At 39.2% G+C, this 19537-nt stretch overlaps 1 protein-coding gene across 1 annotated transcript; it reads right to left on the minus strand.

Moving 5' to 3' along the window:
• Positions 1–1047: 1047 nt before the first annotated feature.
• Positions 1048–19209, minus strand: msantd1 (Myb/SANT-like DNA-binding domain containing 1). The gene is made up of 3 exons (XM_061961155.2): positions 18738–19209; positions 6098–6373; positions 1048–1469 (listed from the first exon to the last, which is right to left on the minus strand). Exons 1-3 carry the CDS (start codon positions 18998–19000, stop codon positions 1181–1183), a joined length of 828 nt encoding a protein of 275 aa, XP_061817139.1. The 5' UTR covers positions 19001–19209; the 3' UTR covers positions 1048–1180.
• Between the last annotated feature and the right edge of the window lie 328 nt (positions 19210–19537).

The following is a 19537-nucleotide window of genomic DNA, read 5'->3' on the forward strand; positions in this document are numbered from 1 at the left end:
TGAATAAAAAAGTCATTTACCTTTGCGATCGACTGGTAGATCACGATCGACGTATTGAGCACCCCTGCTCTAGTGCAATTGACCGTTTTTTATTTATTTTTCTTGCAAGACGGTAAATAAATACCACAAAAGTAGTAAATTGACAATAATGTTCTGATTTTATGAAAATAAAACCACATTACCTGAAAACGTCATGATTTTATGGAAAAATTATTCTTGTCATTTAGTCTTTCAAAATATTCTCACAAGTCATTGTGACTTAGCGGTATCGTAGCGATAAAAGTAGCATTAGCTTCTTGCGTAAAGAATGTACTCAAAGTAATGTGTATCTAAACTTCACGTAAAAATTATAGCAAGAACCGACACTAAACTGAAATTAATTTACTCAATGTGATGTTTCTAAAGGGACACAAATCACTTAAAAATACAAGGATTAGAATGTACTTGAAAGAAAACCAAGTAAAAAATAAGGACAACTTGACACCAATTATTGTGGAATAATTAAACAGTGTCTCCTGATATAAAGTCTCTAAATGCTGAAAATTGTGGAAAAAATGTCATAAAAGCAACACTAAAGACTTACAATTTTGTAAAAACACACCAAAGACAAATGAAAAACAAAGTTACTCAATACAGTGTATTGTAGGCAAAGAATTACCCGAACACAAAGCAATAAATTCATCGATTAAATAATTATCTAAATGCTTGTACTGAGTACTGGAAAGCACTGAATAAATTTACTGACAGTAAATTTTCAAAACATTTTCAAAAATAAGGGCACTAAAACACCAGCTAATAAGGGCTAAATTACTTTACCCACTGTGGTGTTTCTTTTTAAAAAAAAATGTAATCGCTTTAAAACAACCCAAATAATTTATAAAGTAACTGCAAAAATTATTCATGAAATGAGTGTATCTTAATGCTGAAAACTGAAGAAAACAAATTGAAAAATGCGATGTATTGTAAAGATCGAAACTGAAAACAATACATTGGTGATCTAATGAAGCTCCTTAAGGAAGGAAAAAAATACAACAAGTCACACAAACATCATGTCAAACTATTTGGTTTAATTTGGCAGCAATGCAAACTATTCCGTTTTAACGTCAAGTACTTACATTTTTTTTTTTACATTTCAACACTATATTTACAGAAAATGCAAAACTCCGATGCAAAATTCATTTCATAGCTGTCCTAGCTCTTTGGCGCCCCTCAGCGGTGTCGCTATGGAAGAAGAGGACGGCAGAATCATTTTTTCCAGAAGGTTCATCATACGTTCCTGTAGCTGCATACACTGGACCTGGACCAGGTTCTGTTGGTGTAAAGCCCGCCGGACCTCCCTGCAGGTCTCCTCGATGGCTTGGTTGGAGCGTTTTTGTTGCTGCAGCATGGCTCGCATTAGCTGTAGCTTCTTTCGCTTCATGGTCATGTAACTTTTAGGTTTGTTTCTCCTCGCAGAGACTGGACGGGAACTGGAGATAAAAAGAAAACAAATAACAGGATATCGGACCAAATATCGCACGTGGTACATTGTATGTGTGAAATTATTAACACATTACCCATCCATCCATTCATTTTCTACCGCTTGTCCCCTTTGGGGTCACAGGGGGTGCTGGAGCCTATCTCAGCTGCATTCTTACCGTAAATTATCAAATAATATTATTTATCTCATTCACGTAAGAGACTCGGCGTACATCAGCAATCGTCACACACACACGTCAACCAATAAAAATTCGGTGGGGGCGGGTCATGGCAGAAGTGCATTGTGAAAAAAAAGATGCTACCTGCTACTACTTCCGTACCTATGAAAATTGATCATTTCAACATTGGCGGTAACTTATAAAAACTGAGAAGTGCTGAACAAAAAGGGCACCGAAAAAGAAATCATATACTGCAGGTTACAAGCTGGAAGTAGTGAAATATGCAGCAGAAAACGGCAATCGAGCAGCAGAAAGAAAAAAATGCGATTTATACTCTAGTACGACTTATATATGTTTTTTTCCTTCTTTATTATGCATTTTCGGCCGGTGCGATTTATACTCCATAGCGATTTATAATCTGAAAAATACGGTATGTTCGAATGTTGGTCCATTTGCTTTGCAGGTAAAAACAACAAAAACTCAAAATGTGGATCCTGGCATTCGGCTATATACTGTATGTATCTGCATTGTCCAGTAAAAAAAAACACGTATCCCCAAATTTTTTAGATACACTTAAATTTTGTGGCAATAAAAAGCCTAATTTGGAAAGTTTTAGGACAAAATTGAAGTTGGTTTTTTTTTCTACTTAAAACACTTTTGTTTTGTGTCTAAGTACCGTATTTTCCGGACCATAGGGCGCACCGAATTATAAGGGGCACTGCCGATGAATGGTCTATTTTCGAGTTAAAGTTAAAGTACCAATGATTGTCACACACACACACTAGGTGGGGTGAAATTTGTCCTCTGCATTTGACCCACCCCCTTGTTCAGTGAGGGGACCAGTGGGAAGCAGCGGGTCTGCGCCCGGGAATCATTTTTGGTGATTTAACCCCCAATTACAACCCTTGATGCTGAGTGCCAATGGGTCCCATTTTTATTGTCTTTGGTATGACTCGGCCGGGGTTTGAACTCACAACCTCCCGATCTTAGGGCGGACACTCTAACCACTAGGCCACTGAGTAGGTAGTAAGGCGCCCCAAAATATAGGTCACATTAAAGGGATCATATTTTTTTTTTTTCTAAATTGAAAACAGTTCCTTGTGGTCTATATAAAATGTAATGGTGGTTCTTTGGTCAAAATGTTGCATAGACTATGCAATGACAATTCATAGACTATGATCATCTTCAAGTCGCTTCAGGATGCGCCGTTTTGTGGGCTCACCTTCGGCAGCGTCTTTTCCCTGTCATCTTTGATGTAGCTGTGTAGCGTGCAAGGACGGGAGTAGAAGAAGTATCAAAAGATGGAGCTAACTGTTTTAATGACATTCAGACTTTACTTAAATCAATAACGGTGCAGCATCTCCTCATTCGCTGGAAATGTGTCCCGTGAAAAACCGTCCGACTGGAACTCTCTAATAACTGAAGTTGTGGGTGATTAATGTAAACTCACTAAATCGGTATGTTTTAGCACTTTCATGTCGAGTTTACTGACAGATAAAAGTAAGAACTTTACACTACTTTATATTAGAAATGGCAACAGCGGAGGATGAATGTCACATAAGAAGATAGAGAAAAAGAAGAAGCTTATCGGCTACGGTATCGGCACGGACTACAAAGGCGGATTTTTCAGGATTTATGCAGGTCCCAAATACAGATCAGCAGGTACCAGAAGGTAAGAAAAGTTGCTTTTGCATAATATTGCGAAACAAAACGGCAGATAATATGTCTTACCTTATACACACACCATAATAATACTCGTATGTTTAGATTTTTGAGCGCCGTGTGTGATGTTCTATATTTTCAATGGAACATATAAAATGTTGGTGTTGTTTACTTGAGTTATATTGCCATTATAGTGCAGTCTACACGTATCTCTTATGTTTGACTGCCATCTACTGGTCACACTTAGCATTACACCATGTACCAAATAAAATTGCTTCGAGGTCGGTAAACAAAACCAGAATTATTCCGTACATTAGGCGCACCGTGTTCGATAGATAGACAGTACTTTATAATAAGGCGCACTGTAGAGTTTTGAAAAAAAATTAAAAAATTTAAGTGCGCCTTATAGTCCGGAAAATCCGGTAGAATCAAACCTGTGTCAGCGGCATTGAATGGCCATATTCAAAATGTCCCCCGCTGAGAAAAGTAGTGTTAAAAACCTCGTCTTAGCAGCCACCCGTTTAGCAAGATAGACGTCGCCATCAAGTTCTCGCAGCAAAAACGCACACATTTGCCCGGAGAATTGTTACGTGCTGTTACTGGAAAACAGGCAGAAAAACAGGCAGAATATCTACCTGGAGAAGAGAATACATGCCTGATTTTTGTGCTTTCCTATTAAACATGGAGCGCTTTATTCTGACAATCAATCGTATTCATCATATTTGTGTCATACTTCCTGTCCAAGCTCTGTGTGAAATTGACTGCGGCTTTGCTGCATCCTCCAGTGAAAACAGAGGCCTTGCATATTTGCTGCTGAGAGCTGCGGAACATGGAGAGGCTGGAAGTAGAAACCTACAGTATCTCCAGTGCAGCAGAGTACTCACAAGTGTAGTCGATATAACTTATTTTGTGCTTTCTTAAATAAAAAACATGTATGTTCGAATGTTGGCCATTTGCTTTGCAGGTAAAAACAACAAAAACTCAAAATGTGGATCCTGGTATTTGGCTTTATAGCTGCATTGTCGGTATCCTGTGAAAAACATGTAACTCCCAATTTTTTAGATACACTTCAATTTTGTGGCAATAAAAAGCCTAATTTGGAAGGTTTTAGGCCAAATTAAAGTTTTGTTTCTTTTCTATTTAAAACACTTTTGTTTTGTGTCTAAGTACTAAAACAAAAACAGGGTTTTTCCTGCGTTCAAAATCGCATGGCGGCCGCCTCCAGTTAATTTTGTGCCGTCCCCATTGATATCGCTGTGTTGATTGATCAATTGATGTCCCTCTGCGGCAGCTACGTATTTTAACTGCAGTTGCAGCGTTGCGCCACTATAGAGGCGCTATATCGACAGCAGTGCACCAAAAGACTTGAAGCAACTACAGAAGAAGAAACAGATCGGATCGTATTTCTTCCTGCTACTTAACGTTGACCGCCGTAACAAGTGGATTTCTGCCATATAGAGCATGATACGGAGGAATCACTGGACTCCTACAGAACACTCCAGACTGTGCTGTGAACATTTTGTCTCTGGTTAGTGAACACAGCTAGTAGTGTTAGCTTCGTTTCCAACCTTTTCTGACTAATTATAATAGATTGATTTATTGAAGAATTTATTAGAAGTTTGCATAGGTTTCGGTAGAGTTTCATGACGGTACAGATTGATTGGTACAAAGTCAAGTTAAATGAGTTACCCCAAAAAAGCATTAGAAGCATGTCGTGTTTATTTAAAAAAAAGTTTCCTCCTTGTCAGAGTAACGTTTTTGTTTTTTAGCGTTGGCATAAATCAGCCACTACTTTAAAAAGTGATCTTGTGAGGAAGAAAGTCAAGAGTCCAGCTGAAACAAAGCAGAGAAATTAACGTAACAGGTAGTTAAAATGTAATAATAATTCATTGTGGTGACAAGTGGACATTATTTGTCCACAGAGCGCTTGAAGGCTGCTTCAAAATCTATGAGTGTCTCAAGCAAAAGTGGCCCCTCCACACAAGCCATGAGCCCATCAATTCTCTTATGCAAGCGCTTAGGCCACAGGTGTTAAACTCAAGGCCCGGGGGCCAGATCTGGCCCACGACATCATTGTATCTGGCCAGCAAACACCTGGAAATATTTGTCAATAAAGTACTTAATATTTTCTCACTAAATGTAATTAATTTTTTTTCATTTTGACAGAAAAAATATATGTACTGCTTGAAATTGCATGCCTTTTAAACTTTAATAGTATCCATTATTGCAACAAATATTACAGTATATTATCATACTTTCCAAAAAATTTTTGTCTAAATAAAAATAAATACTTAAAAATCTGCTTGATTTATGATTTTACAGCAAAGTACCCACCAAATTAATAAAAATGATAATACATTTTGCCTCAAAATTAATTTGCCTCAATTAATAACCTAATAACTTACTCAGTGGCCTTGTGGTTAGAGTGTCCGCCCTGAACTCGGTAGGTTGTGAGTTCAAACCCCGGCTGAGTCATACCAAAGACTATAAAAATGGGAACCATTGCTGCTTGGCACTCAGCGTCAAGGGTTGAAATTGTGGGTTAAATCACCAAAAAAGATTCCCGGGCGCGGCCACCGCTGCTGCTCACTGCTCCCCTCACCTCCCAGGGGGTGATCAAGGGTGATGGGTCAAATGCAGAGAATAATTTCGCCACAACTAGTGTGTGTGTGTGTGACAATCATTAACTTTTTAACTTATTTGAGTCACGAAAAACCCTGAAAAATACATGAGGGTATTGTCGCTATGCAGTAAAAAAACATGTACTGTATTTGCAACTGTTGTCCCTTGTGGTTTACCTGGAGCCTTGTGTGAATTCGCTATCCGAGCTAAGCGAGTCCACCTCTTGCTTTATCTCCATTTCGTCCGAGGAGCCTGTGTACTCTGGTAAGTATCCCAGCATGGTGTCCTCCAGCTTGGTCAAAGGTTTGTCTGCTGCCTGGGCGAAAGGTCCAGCCTGGAACTCCACTCCTCTGCCATTTTCCACCATGGTCTTGCCTAGGATCTTCTCGATAGCTTTATAGTAGGGCCAGTCTGGTGTTTCTCTGCTTTCGCCAACGGTGGATTTAAGTCGCCTGTTTGTTGAAAGAACAACAACTTTTAGACAAGGAACTGTTTTCGGTGTCTTGCATACACTGTAAATAAAGTATATTGACTTATCAGAAATTATTGGTGTATTAAAAGCCTACTGCTGGTCGAAGATCCTCTATATGACAAGAGCGCTCTGCAGGGCCGCCCCCGGGCTAAATTGGGGCCCTAAGCAGAATTTTATTTGGAGGCCCCCCTCCCCATTAGAACCTTTTTTACACTTTATTTATGTGTAACGACTTTTATACTTGTGTTTATCAAACATGAATTTAATTTGATGCATGTTTTGTAGTGTAGGAATTAATGAGAAATAAACTGTTCAGTTATTTTTTTTTTACTGCAAAAAAAGCCCCTTTGATTTCAGAAACCTTATAAAAGCTTCAACCAGGATTTCAACCTAGCATTTGCTTCTTTGTAAGACATGCACTTTTCCACTGGACCATGAGCGCCAGAATAACATAACCAGAAAATTAGCCATTATATTCTTACTATTGACAGAACGGGAAGCGCTAGGAATACTTTTGTTGTAAAATTTCAAAAAAAGGGCACTGTCCTTCTTTAATTGATATTTCACATGCACTTCTTCACGCAAAACGGGGGCCACCACAAATAGCAGGGCCTTACGCGTGTGTTCTGCATTTAGGGTGGGGCGGTCCTGGTGCTCTGCTAGTCTAGTTGAATATTGTGAAGTGAACTAAATTATATTTATATAATGCTTTTTTCTAGAGACTCAAATCGCTTTACACAGTGAAACCCATTATCTAAGTTCCATTTTAAACCAGTGTGGGCAGCTCTGGGAGCAGGTGGGTAAAGTATCTCGCCCGAGGACACAATGGCAGTGGCTAGGATGATGGAAGTGGGGATCGTACCTGGAACCTTAAGTTGCTGGCAAGGCAATGAGACAAGAAGACAAAAGCTGTTTTTTTTGCATTCTAATTTGTAAAAACCGGCTCTTACTTGATGGCTGGCAATGCAGCTAATGGGAATCCATCCATTCTGCCTCTAAGTCACTTTAAAAATGCATTCAAAAACTGCCAACAATACTTCATTTACATTCTGTAACCTGTATAATAGCCAAAATGTAGCGACATTGTTTTTGTATGGGCGAACATTGAGGAACTGTTTATCTAGCATAGTAACACATCGTCTTGGGACGGCATGCTACGGCATTAGCCAAAAGCTAGCAAGGGTAAGACATAAGATAGCTTTCGCTTCAGCAGCTAAATCACTTTTGAGTTTGTAACACACAACACAATGCGATAGAACAACAATGTTTACTGATTGCAAAACATGAACAATCCTATTACAGTAGTATTAGCCCACATTTCATGTTTTGTTTGTACACAGCTATCTCGACTGTGTATTCAGTGTATGTTCTGCATGTATCATGATTAATATTATAGTGACTCACTCGGTGGGCAGCTGTTTGGTCAAGCTGGCCGAGGACGTTTTTTCAAGTTGACTTTGGGTAAGCACCCCAATAATGTCCGCATAGCTTGCCTCCAAGATTCACATTTATACTCGCAAGTCACGCCGACCTCACTCTCTCAGCTTCCGTTTGCTCCAACGTTTCACCCTCTGTTCGTGATCACTTCTATAACCAGCAGTTCATCCTCCGTATATTCAGCTTCAAAAAGATAAGGTTGTGAATCCTCATTTGTCCAAAAATAGTAGTCATTGTTGTTTGTTATCAAGTCTGACATGATTAGAAAACATACACGCGTGTTTCCGAAAGTAGGAACACACATTTGTTGTCGGAAGTGCACTGCTATGGAAATGGAAATAAATGTGCTGAGGAAAGAAGTTCTGGTAACGCATAAAATGACCAAATTCGGTAAATATTGAACATATTACATATTGTTATGAACGTGTCTGTTACTACATTATATACATATATACTTACAGTGTGTACATAATACATATTACATATTGTTATAAAGGTGTCTGTTACTACCAGTGTTGGGACTAACGCGTTACTCTGTAACGCCGTTAGTTTCGGCGGTAACTAGTAATCTAACGCGTTATTTTTTATATTCAGTAACTCAGTTACCGTTACTACATGATGCGTTACTGCGTTATTTAACGTTATTTTTTATGTAGTATCGGCTAGGAACAGAAGATCTGAGTGTGTTTTATTGCAGCGACGTGCTTCTGATTCTTCCTTTGCGCTCTCTGTGTGTGTGTGTCTGGGTGTGGGAAGGGGAGGGGAGGGGAGGGGGGTGCGCAATACAACGTAAACCGTTGGCCAACCAAAAAGTAACCACAGAACACTATGTTCAGTGGTTACTTTTTGGTTGGCCAAGCGGACGTGACGACAGGCTGTCCTCACTCAGGTCCGCACGGACCTGGAGGGGGCGTGCCTTAAGTCCGGCTGGAAATTGGGAGAAATTATGGAGAATGGTTGTCCCGGGGAGAGGCACTGAAATTCGGGAGGGTTGGCAAGTATGAGATATTCTCACTTCTTTTCTTTTGTCGAGCACAAAGAAAAGAAAATTTTAGTTAAATGTAAGTTGTGTCTTGGATCAAAGATCCCGTCTACTGCCCAAAACAACAATTCAAATCTGCCTGGTTAGGCTTTGTGTATGTCACGTGTGCCTTCCTTAGGTGAAGCCAGGTTTACAGTTATGTTGTTATTATGCTGTTTGTTACTTATGTACAGAGGTGGGTAGAGTAGCCAGAAATTGTACTCAAGTAAGAGTACTGTTACTTTAGAGATTTATTACTCAAGTAAAAGTAACGAGTAGTCACCCAAATATTTACTTGAGTAAAAGTAAAAAGTATGTTGTGAAAAAACTACTCAAGTACTGAGTAACTGATGAGTAACATACACACTCATATCATATATATATATATATATATATATATATATATATATATATATATATATATATATATATATACTGTACATACATATGTATATATAAATGTATATACATACATATATAAACACACATATATATATATATATATATATATATATATATATATATATATACACATACATACATATACATTGATATATACAGTATATCGTTTATATGTATTTATTTTGCTGTTTTTGTTTACATGTTAAAGGTGTTTTAATGAATATACATGCATGTTTAACATATAGATTCCTTTCTTTCATGAAGACTAGAATATAAGTTGGTGTATTACCTGATTCTGATGACTTGCGTTGATTGTAATCAGACAGTAGTGATGATAACGTCCACATTTTCAAATGGAGGAGAAGAAAAGTTCCTCCTTTCTGTCTAATACCACATAGTGGTGAGTTTTTGGCATCTTATTTTTTCCAGCTTCCATATTCGTTTTTATACACTTTACAAGAAATATATTGGCGTCAAACTCCGTAGCTTGCTAGCTTGTTTGCGCTGGCTTTCAGAGACTCTTGTTTTGAAAGCGCACGCGCGATGGAGCGGCACTTTTATTGTGAAGACAGGAACGTCCTCATGTGCGGTCAGTCTTTAGGCTTTTGACGGGATGTACGGTTGGAATAAAAAAGTATCTTTTTTCCTTCACACTTTTGATTGATTGATTGGAACTTTTATTATTAGATTGCACAGAACAGTACACATTCCGTACAATTGACCACTAAATGGTAATACCCCCATAAGTTTTTCAACTTGTTTAAGTCAGGTCATGTGACCACCTGGCTCTGTTTGATTGGTCCAACGTCACCAGTGACTGCATCTGATTGGTGGAACGAAGTGAAACGTCACCAGTAAGGCAGGCACTTTGAAGGTCTGTCTGACAGACCAAAACAAACAAAGCGTGAATTAACAGATCGATAAAAATTAGTAGCGAGTAGCGAGCTGAATGTAGATAAAAGTAGCGGAGTAAAAGTAGCGTTCCTTCTCTATAAATATACTTAAGTAAAAGTAAAAGTATGTTGCATTAAAACTACTCTTAGAAGTACAATTTATCCCAAAAGTTATTCAAGTAGATGTAACGGAGTAAATGTAGCGCGTTACTACCCACCTCTGCTTATGTATGTTATGTTGCAGCTATTTAAAATAGTTTTGTCAATTTGTTCTGGCCTGAAATAAATTGGCCCTTTGAAACATATCTTTGTCTTTGTGTGTTGTATGTAGAGCACATTGCTTAGCAGAGTTCAGTGATGCAAATGCATGTCAAGTTGATCAACAGATTGTATTATTCTCCAGTGCAATAACAGTACCGTATTTTCCGCACCATAAGCCGCCCTGGGTTATAAGCCGCGCCTTCAATGAACGGCATATTTCAAAACTTTGTCCACCTATAAGCCGCCCCGTGTTATAAGCCGCATCTAACTGCGCTAAAGGGAATGTCAAAAAAACAGTCAGATAGGTCAGTCAAACTTTAATAATATATTAAAAACCAGCGTTCTAACAACTCTGTTCACTCCCAAAATGTACGGTAATGTGCAAATGTGCAATCACAAACATAGTAAAATTCAAAATAGTGCAGAGCAATAGCAATGTCACAACACACAAAATAAACATAACGCTCACATTCTGAAGTTATTCTTCATTCATAAATCCCTCGAATTCTTCTCCTTCGGTGTCCGAATTAAAAAGTTGGGCGAATACGGGATCCAAAATGGCCGGCTCCGTCTCGTCGAAGTCATCAGAGTCAATGTTGCTATTGTTGTCCAGCAGTTCCGTGAATCCTGCCTTCCGGAAAGTTCGGACCACAGTTGAGACCGATATATCCGCCCAGGCATTTACAATCCACTGGCAGATGTTGGCGTATGTCGTCCGGCGCTGTCTCCCTGTCTTAGTGGCGCAGGTCATCTTGTTGCTTCAATTCTCTTGCTGCTGCTCTATTTCCGTGTTCTACTGCGTGACTTATTGCCTTGAGTTTGAATTCTGCGTTGTACGCGTGTCTCTTAATAGGAGCCATTTTGTGGTCTTTACAGATGTAAACACACAAATGAAATGAAACGTAATATCCGCGCGCTTCTTCTTCTACGGAGGCGGGTGGTTGCTTACAGTAGAAGAAGAAGCGCTTCATCTTCTATGGGGGCGGGTGCTTACCTTGGCGGTTGCTTACAGTAGAAGAAGAAGCACTTCCTCTTCTACGGGGAAAAAAGATGGCGGCTGTTTACCGTAGTTGCGAGACCTAAACTTTATGAAAATGAATCTTAATATTAATCCATATATAAAGCGCACCGGGTTATAAGCCGCACTGTCAGCTTTTGAGTAAATTTGTGGTTTTTAGGTGCGGCTAATACGGTACTGAAATGAAGGCTAGAAGGGCATTAATGGGAGCTTAAAAAAAAAAAAGTAGAAGAAGTAACTAAATAGTTACTTTTCACAGTTACTTTTTGGTGTAAGTAACTGAGTTAGTAACTGAGTTACTTTTGAAATAAAGTAACTACCGTATTTTCCGCACTATAAGGCGCACCTAAAAACCACACATTTTCTCAAAAGCTGACAGTGCGCCTTATAACCCGGTGCGCTTTATTACGATTCATTTTCATAAAGTTTCGATCTCGCAACTTCGGTAAACAGCCGCCATCTTTTTTCCCGGTAGAACAGGAAGCGCTTCTTCTTCTACGCAAGCAACCGCCAAGGAAAGCACCCGCCCCCATAGAACAGGAAGCGCTTCTTCTTCTACTGTAAGCAACCACCCGCCCCCGGAAGAAGAAGAAAAAACGCGCGGATATCACCGTACGTTTCATTTCCTGTTTACATCTGTAAAGACCACAAAATGGCTCCTACTAAGCGACAAGGATCCGGTTCATAAAAAGACGCAATCTCTCCATCCGCACACGGATTACTACCGTATTTCACAGCAACTGATATTCCTGTGAACCGCACTGTGGAACGGGAGCACGTACGGTGAATATTCGCACCACAGGGAATGAGAAGTCATCCTTCACTGTGGTTCTAGCTTGCCATGCTAACTTCCACCCATGGTGATATTCAAAAGGAAGACCTTGCCAAAAGAGACCTTTCCAGCCGGCGTCATCATAAAAGCTAACTCGAAGGGATGGATGGATGAAGAAAAGATGAGCGAGTGGTTAAGGGAAGTTTACGCGAAGAGGCCGGGTGGCTTTTTTCACACAGCTCCGAAGGCGAACACACCTTCACTAAGACGGGCAGACAGCGCCGGACGACATACGCCAACATTTGCCAGTGGATCGTAAATGCCTGGGCAGATATTTCGGTCACAACTGTGGTCCGAGCTTTCCGGAAGGCAGGATTCACAGAACTGCTGGATAACAGTGACACTGACTCCGATGACTTCGACGAGACGGAACCGGCCATTTTGGATCTCACATTTGCCCAACTTTTCACTTCGGACACCGAAGACGAAGAATTCGAAGGATTTACGAATGAAGAATAACTTCAGAAGGTGAGCGCTATGTTTATTTTGTGTGTTGTGACATTAACGTTCGAGCAACATTATGTTGCTATTGCTCTACACCATTTTGAATTTTACTATGTTTGTGATTGCACATTTGCGTACATTTTGGGAGTGAACAGAGTTGTTAGAACGCTGGTTTTCAATATATTATTAAAGTTTGACTGAACTATCTGACTGTTTTTTTGACATTCCCTTTAGCGCAGCGTAGGCGCGGCTTATAATCCGGGGCGGCTTATTGGTGGACAAAGTTATGAAATATGTAATTCATTGAAGGTGCGGCTAATAATCCGGTGCGCCTTATAGTGCGGAAAATACGGTAGTAACTGTAACTAGTAACTGGTTTTCAGTAACTAACCCAACACTGTTTACTACATTATATATATACTTGCAGTGTGCATATTAAACATTGATGGAGGTTTTTGAAGTTGTTTTAGAGGTTTTTGAAGGCCACAACGGTGACTCCTATTAGCTGCATTTTGGCAGCGTTTATTACCATCTTTATGATCTCCCCCAAAAAAAGATGTGTGTACTCGTCTCTCATAATGATTGTGAATGATGGGCAAAATTCCCTAAAAGTCCAGTTCCCCTTTAATTACTGTAAAAAGGTAAAGAAGGAACTAGCCACAGATATGAACATTTTTATATTATAAACATTATTTTAGTTATCTTCACATCCTGCAATTTTAATTACTTACACATTATTTTGACACAAAATCCCCGCATCAATCAATGGCTAAACTCATGCATCATGTTGGTTGGACATGCCCACATTCGCAAACTCGGGTAGCTTCTTTTTCCTTTTGGCTCATCCCACTCTGGGGAAGCCATGGACCCTCCGACCCAGTGGCTCTTTGACTATAAGAAGAGTGAAGGATTATTGATCCAGGCTCACTTCTGGCACAGACTTGCTAGTTAAGGCACCCGCTGACACATGCAATCAACAGACTTCTGCGGGAGTGAGACCGCTCTAACATTTACCTGTGACCTGGTTTAAATAAATGCTTGAGAAAACTTCCAGGAGACCAGACCTCTAACTGTTCAACAAAAGAACGTGGCTAAAGTCTAATAAGTATCAAAACCTTCTGTTTTGTGGCTAAACGCAACATAGATATACCGTATGTACATACAAGCAATAACATCTTGGAGAGGAAGAATGGCAAAAAACTACAAATCTACTGGTTAATAAAGAGGGTGTGTGAAGCACAATATGGAGGTATTTGGACTTTAAAACTAACGATAAAGGTGACGCTTTCAACAGGGAGGCGCCGTGCTGCAAGTGCTGTTTTACACCTTTCCAGCTTGTCGGCTCCCAGACCGTCGTCGAGGAGCGCAGGGGAGATGTTCCCTCCAGGCCCAATGTTTTGTCGGGGGTTACAAAACAAGGTCAGTGTAAAGCTCCACTCTTTGGTCAGAATGATGACGCCGTCGATTAGTTACAACTTGGTCACTTCATTTATAATTTCCACACGGCACAGCCGGACAACCACCATGCTATTAACACTCCTGCACATGCTACTGCTACCTTACTTGCCCACTCATTTACTCACGTAACTCACCACACATACTGCTATTCTTAAAGGAGAAAACACACACACACATACTCTACTCTCACAAAAGCTGCTTTAAAACACGCCTCGCCAAATGTGACGATTAGTATTACCACCTCTGCTTCAGACTTAGGTAACATTTGAATAATAAGCATTCAGATCTGCACGAGGAGTTAGAAAGAGTGACAGGTAATAATGTTACACCTTTCCTGCTGTTTGGAACCCATGCAGACCGTAGTCGAGGAGCACAGGGCAGACATTCCCTTCAGGGTCGATGTTTTCGTCGGGGGCAACACCCTTCACTGTACCCGACAATGCTAAGCTCAGCTTTCCGGTCAGAATTAGAGGCCGCCGATTCGTGACAATCTGATTGATTATTGATTATTAGTTTTGCAGGCCACAACTGGAACCGTTCATCTCTCTACTGCGCAGTGCACGTGCTACCTCTCTCTCTTTACTCGCCCACTCACTCACGTCACTCAGCCAACACGTCGTCGTTCTCACAAACACACATAATCTACTCTCAAAAGTAACCAGCTCCCATGTTCTGCAAATGTGATACATAGATGCGCACAGAGCTACTTGGCTTGATGGAAAATATTAACTGAGTTAAGACCGCCCAATTAGTGTGAACTAATGCAAGCGAAATGACTGAATTTTGTAACAAATTCCTACAATTTGTGTTTTGTCTTTAATAAATGTTTTACCCGCTACATTGCTTATCTGTGTATAAGCTTATCCATAGTTTTGTTTTTAGTATTTATTAATAATTGTATTTTTCTTAAAGGGCAGACCAGGAGTGGCAACCATAAACCATGAAAAATGTAATATAAATCTTAGTAAAACTTTCTGTTTTATTCTAATCTAATCCTTAATTATGGCAGACTAAATGTAATATGGAAAATTGTCAAACAAGAAAAGCCAATGTGTTTAATGCTTTTTAGTTTATATTTTAACCTTGTAAAATATTTTTTTGACTTTAAGTGTTTAATGTAGCTTAGGGACCACACACACACACACACAGTATATATATATATATATATATATACTTATATATACATACATTACATACATACATACATACATACATACATACATACATACATACATACATACATACATATATATATATATATATATATATATATATATATATATATATATATATATATATATATATATATATACACACACACATATATATATATATATATATATATATATATATATATATTAAGGCTGACAACGTTGACGCTTTAAAGCATGTGAATATTTTTTTTATAAATTATCGCATTATCATAAATGAATCAAGATTCATCACTTTATTTGTTATGACCACACGTTAACCCAGAAGTCGGCGCTTATTGTTACACGGTTGAAAGATGAGTGGCGGCCAATTTCACTTCAAAATACATTCCGATGGAACTTTAGATACATCTGAGGTAATTTGTTGGCTTTGCGGCGACAAACAGTGTCATCATCGGCATACAACAATTTTAAAATGGCATTAGAGTAATCAATCAATCAATCAATGTTTATTTATATAGCCCTAAATCACAAGTGTCTCAAAGGGCTGCACAAGCCACAACAACATCCTCGGTTCAGAGCCCACATAAGGGCAAGGAAAAACTCACAACCCAGTGGGATGTCAATGTGAATGACTATGAGAAACCTTGGAGAGGACCGCAGATGTGGGTGACACTCCCCCCTCTAGGGGAGACCGGATGCAATGGACGTCGAGTGTGTCTAGCATAATATTGTGAAAGTCCAGTCCATAGTGGATCTGACATAATAGTGAGAGTCCAGTCCATAGTGGAGCCAGCAGGAGACCATCCCGAGCGGAGACGGGTCAGCACGTACTGGAGGATGGCGCCGCTAGCTTGAATCCTACATTGACACCAACTTGACCAAGGGGCAGTGATGGGCAAGCTACTTGGAAAATGTACTAAGCTAAGCTACAAGTTACTCTTGATTACATGTAGCTAAGCTACAGGGGAAGCTATCCCCAGATAATTGTAGCAAGCTACACTACAAGCTACACGGCAAAAATAGCTTGCCACATTTAACTGCATTTATATCTATGGGCCCACATGTATAATATCAATGTTAATGTAACTCGGAGTGTACAAATGTACACTCTACTGTGTACATTACTATTAACTATTTGTCATTTAGCTGGGGACACCCTACAACTACTTCCAGGGGTCCCCACACCCTACTATATGTATTTATTGTAGTTAGCCTTTTATTTGGCCCACCCCTATAATGGTTATTCATTTTCTCTACCTACAGTTAAAAAAACAAAAAAACAGCATGTTTCTGTATCTTGACCAAAAAAAAAGAAAAAGAAAAAATGTGTGTGTTTTTGGGAACATTGTTAATGGTTATGTGCAGTAAAACTTGTCATGAACTCAACTCACCTTAATGTGTGTTCCTGTATTTGTCTTAGGTGAAGAGAGCAATTATGATTTTGGTTTACAGAGTAAACAACTAAAAACTAAGGTTTTGGGCATTGGTTTCTCTAAACACGTACATCACCTTCATTACTAAAGGCAAAATCTAATCTGTGGGTGAGAATCCCTCTGCCATTTTCAAATATGTTTCTTTTTTTTTTTTGAGTGGTCAGCTTGAAGCGTTTCTCTGTCTCTGACTCCCTCATCGTCATGTGACATGAGGGCGTGACTTATAATTTTGCTTACTAGTTTCAATGACCCGCCTTTTCTTGCCTCTGATTGGCCAGTAAATAATGTTTCGCCCTAACCTTAGCCAATCATACGAACACCAACCGATCAATATGGATTTTTTCCCTATGTATGGATGTTCTCATTCATGCATGTCATTCGATTTTCTCTATATTTTTGAGGGGCCTGGATATGCAGTACATTTTCTCTCGTTGTAGCTTGTAGCTTTGATATAAGCTAACTCGCTACATGGGTCTAAAAGTAGCTAAGCTACAGGAAAATGTATTTGTTAAAAAAGTAGCTAAGCTACCGCCAAGCTACTGGAAAATGTAGTTAAGATATGTAGCTTAGCTACATGTAGTTTGTTACAAAAAACTTCAACGCTGGTGGTTGGTGAAGACAAAGTTTCACAAGAAGATTTCATTCATATCACCACAGCTAATAGCATTGTACCAAAATAGAGATTAACACTGTTTTCTAAAAAGGTAAATAAGCTTGTTTGTTGTCAGTTAAAATTATTTATGTCATTCTTTTCTGATGTACACATGTACGTGCACACACTTTTTGCAAATTAATTCAAAATTAAGTGAAATACAAATTTGGCAACCAGAGAAGTATCTCTTGCTTCTCTTTTCTAAATTAAACCTGTACAGCAAATATGGACATCTACATCAACAATATGATTTGCCTGAGTAGCTGAACATGACAAATATTAATAATAAAATAAGTTTAAAACTTTTATATCAAAATTTTAGGAGTTTTTGTGGAAAGCAACACAAAATCTCAATATGTGGACAGAGCTGAAACATCTGATTTGTAACTTAACAACAAAAATCCCCAAATTTACATATTTATATCAATACCAGTTAAAAGCCTTTCGAGCAAAACTTTAGTTTTTGCGGCAAGCAACAAAACAATCTCCAAATTTGGACATAGCTCTTGAAATCACCATTTGTTACATTTCAGCATTCAGATTTAAGTCAATTTTTTTCTGATGCACACCTGTATGTGCGCACACATTTTGCAAATTAAGTCAAATACAAATTAGGCAACCAGAAAAATATCCCACACTTCTCTTATGTCAAGTAAATCTGTAGAGCAAATATGGACATCTACATCATCAATATGATTTGCCTGAGTAGCTGGACAGGACAAAAAAAAAAGTTAAAAGTTTTTATATCAAAATTTTAGGAGTCTTTGCGGAAAGCAACACAAAATCTGAAAAGCTCAAACATCTGTTTTGTGGCTAAAAGCAACAACAACAACAATCACAACATGTACATATTTATATAAATACCAGTTAAAAGCTTTTCGAGCAAAACTTTAGTTTTTGCGGCAAGCAACAAAAAAACTAAAAAATGTGGACATAGCTCTTGAAATCACAATTTTTTTATATTTCAGCAGCCAGTTAAAATTATTTAAGTCCATTTGTTCTGCTGTGAATGTGCACACACCCAGCACCTTTTGGCAAATTAATTCAAAAACAAAAACTGAAATATCACAAGTTTCCAGACCATAATAAACCCTGTGGAGCTCAGACAGACATAAGTCTTGTTGGAAATGATGCAACATATTTTCATCTGGATTCTTTGCCACTCCTCCCTGCCTGATGTCTTTATCCAGTAAAACAACATGCTGTCATGTAGTGTATCTTCACATTTTACCCTCCCCACCTCCTCTTTTCTCAGAACCACTTGAGTTTTGCAACTAAAAGGACAACAAAAGAGTGAGACTCCAAACTTTAATACGAAGAGTCATTTAGTTCATTGTACCTGTACTGGAAGGACATGTTGGTAATCTTCATCTTGATCTCCTCCTTAAAACGCTGCTCTCCGGTCAGCTGGAAGAAGCGCTGAGACATCCTCTCGTAAATCTTGGCGTTCCTCTTGCTGGTCTTCAGTTCATTGTGGTTCTCCTCCCAAACGTAAAGGAGTGCTTTCATTTCGCCATCCGTCCAGTTGGGGGCCCGCCGGTGCTTCTCGCCGTGCGTCGCTATCAAGTAGCTGAAAGTGTCGTCGCCGGCTAACGCCGCCATTTTTAAAAGCCTTTTTACGGTTTCTACTTTCTTCCCTCCCCCCTTGGAAAGAGCTCTCAAAATGGAGGAGGGAATCCGGTTAAAAGCTTTTAGCTGCTGGTGATGTCATCGTCACCGTGACAACCAGGGGGAGGGGATGAAAAGGGGTAGGCGAGGCTCCTCTCTTCCCTCCCCCATCACTGGCGCTACAAAAAGCTTTTAACTGAAAGGCTGCAGTGTGAGAGAGCTTCTGGGTTTTTTTGCCATTTGAAATATGAGCCTCGTGGGAGGGAGGGCTTTGTTGCCGTGACAACCGACCACTTGCAGCAGAACCTGCTCTCTTTAAAAACCTTTTGCCCAGTCAATGTGCGCAGGCTACTGTAATCAGAATCAGAAGAGTTTGTATTGCCATTGTTTGAGAACGGGTTCACAAACTAGGAATTTTACTTGGCGCAATCGTGCAACATAAAACACATATAACACAGAATAGATTAAGATGAGCTGTAACTGAGCTATCAGATTGTTCATGTGTCTGATGGCCAAGGGGAAAAACTGTTC

This window comes from Nerophis lumbriciformis, linkage group LG05 (assembly GCF_033978685.3).
Source record: "Nerophis lumbriciformis linkage group LG05, RoL_Nlum_v2.1, whole genome shotgun sequence".
Lineage (NCBI taxonomy): Eukaryota > Metazoa > Chordata > Actinopteri > Syngnathiformes > Syngnathidae > Nerophis > Nerophis lumbriciformis.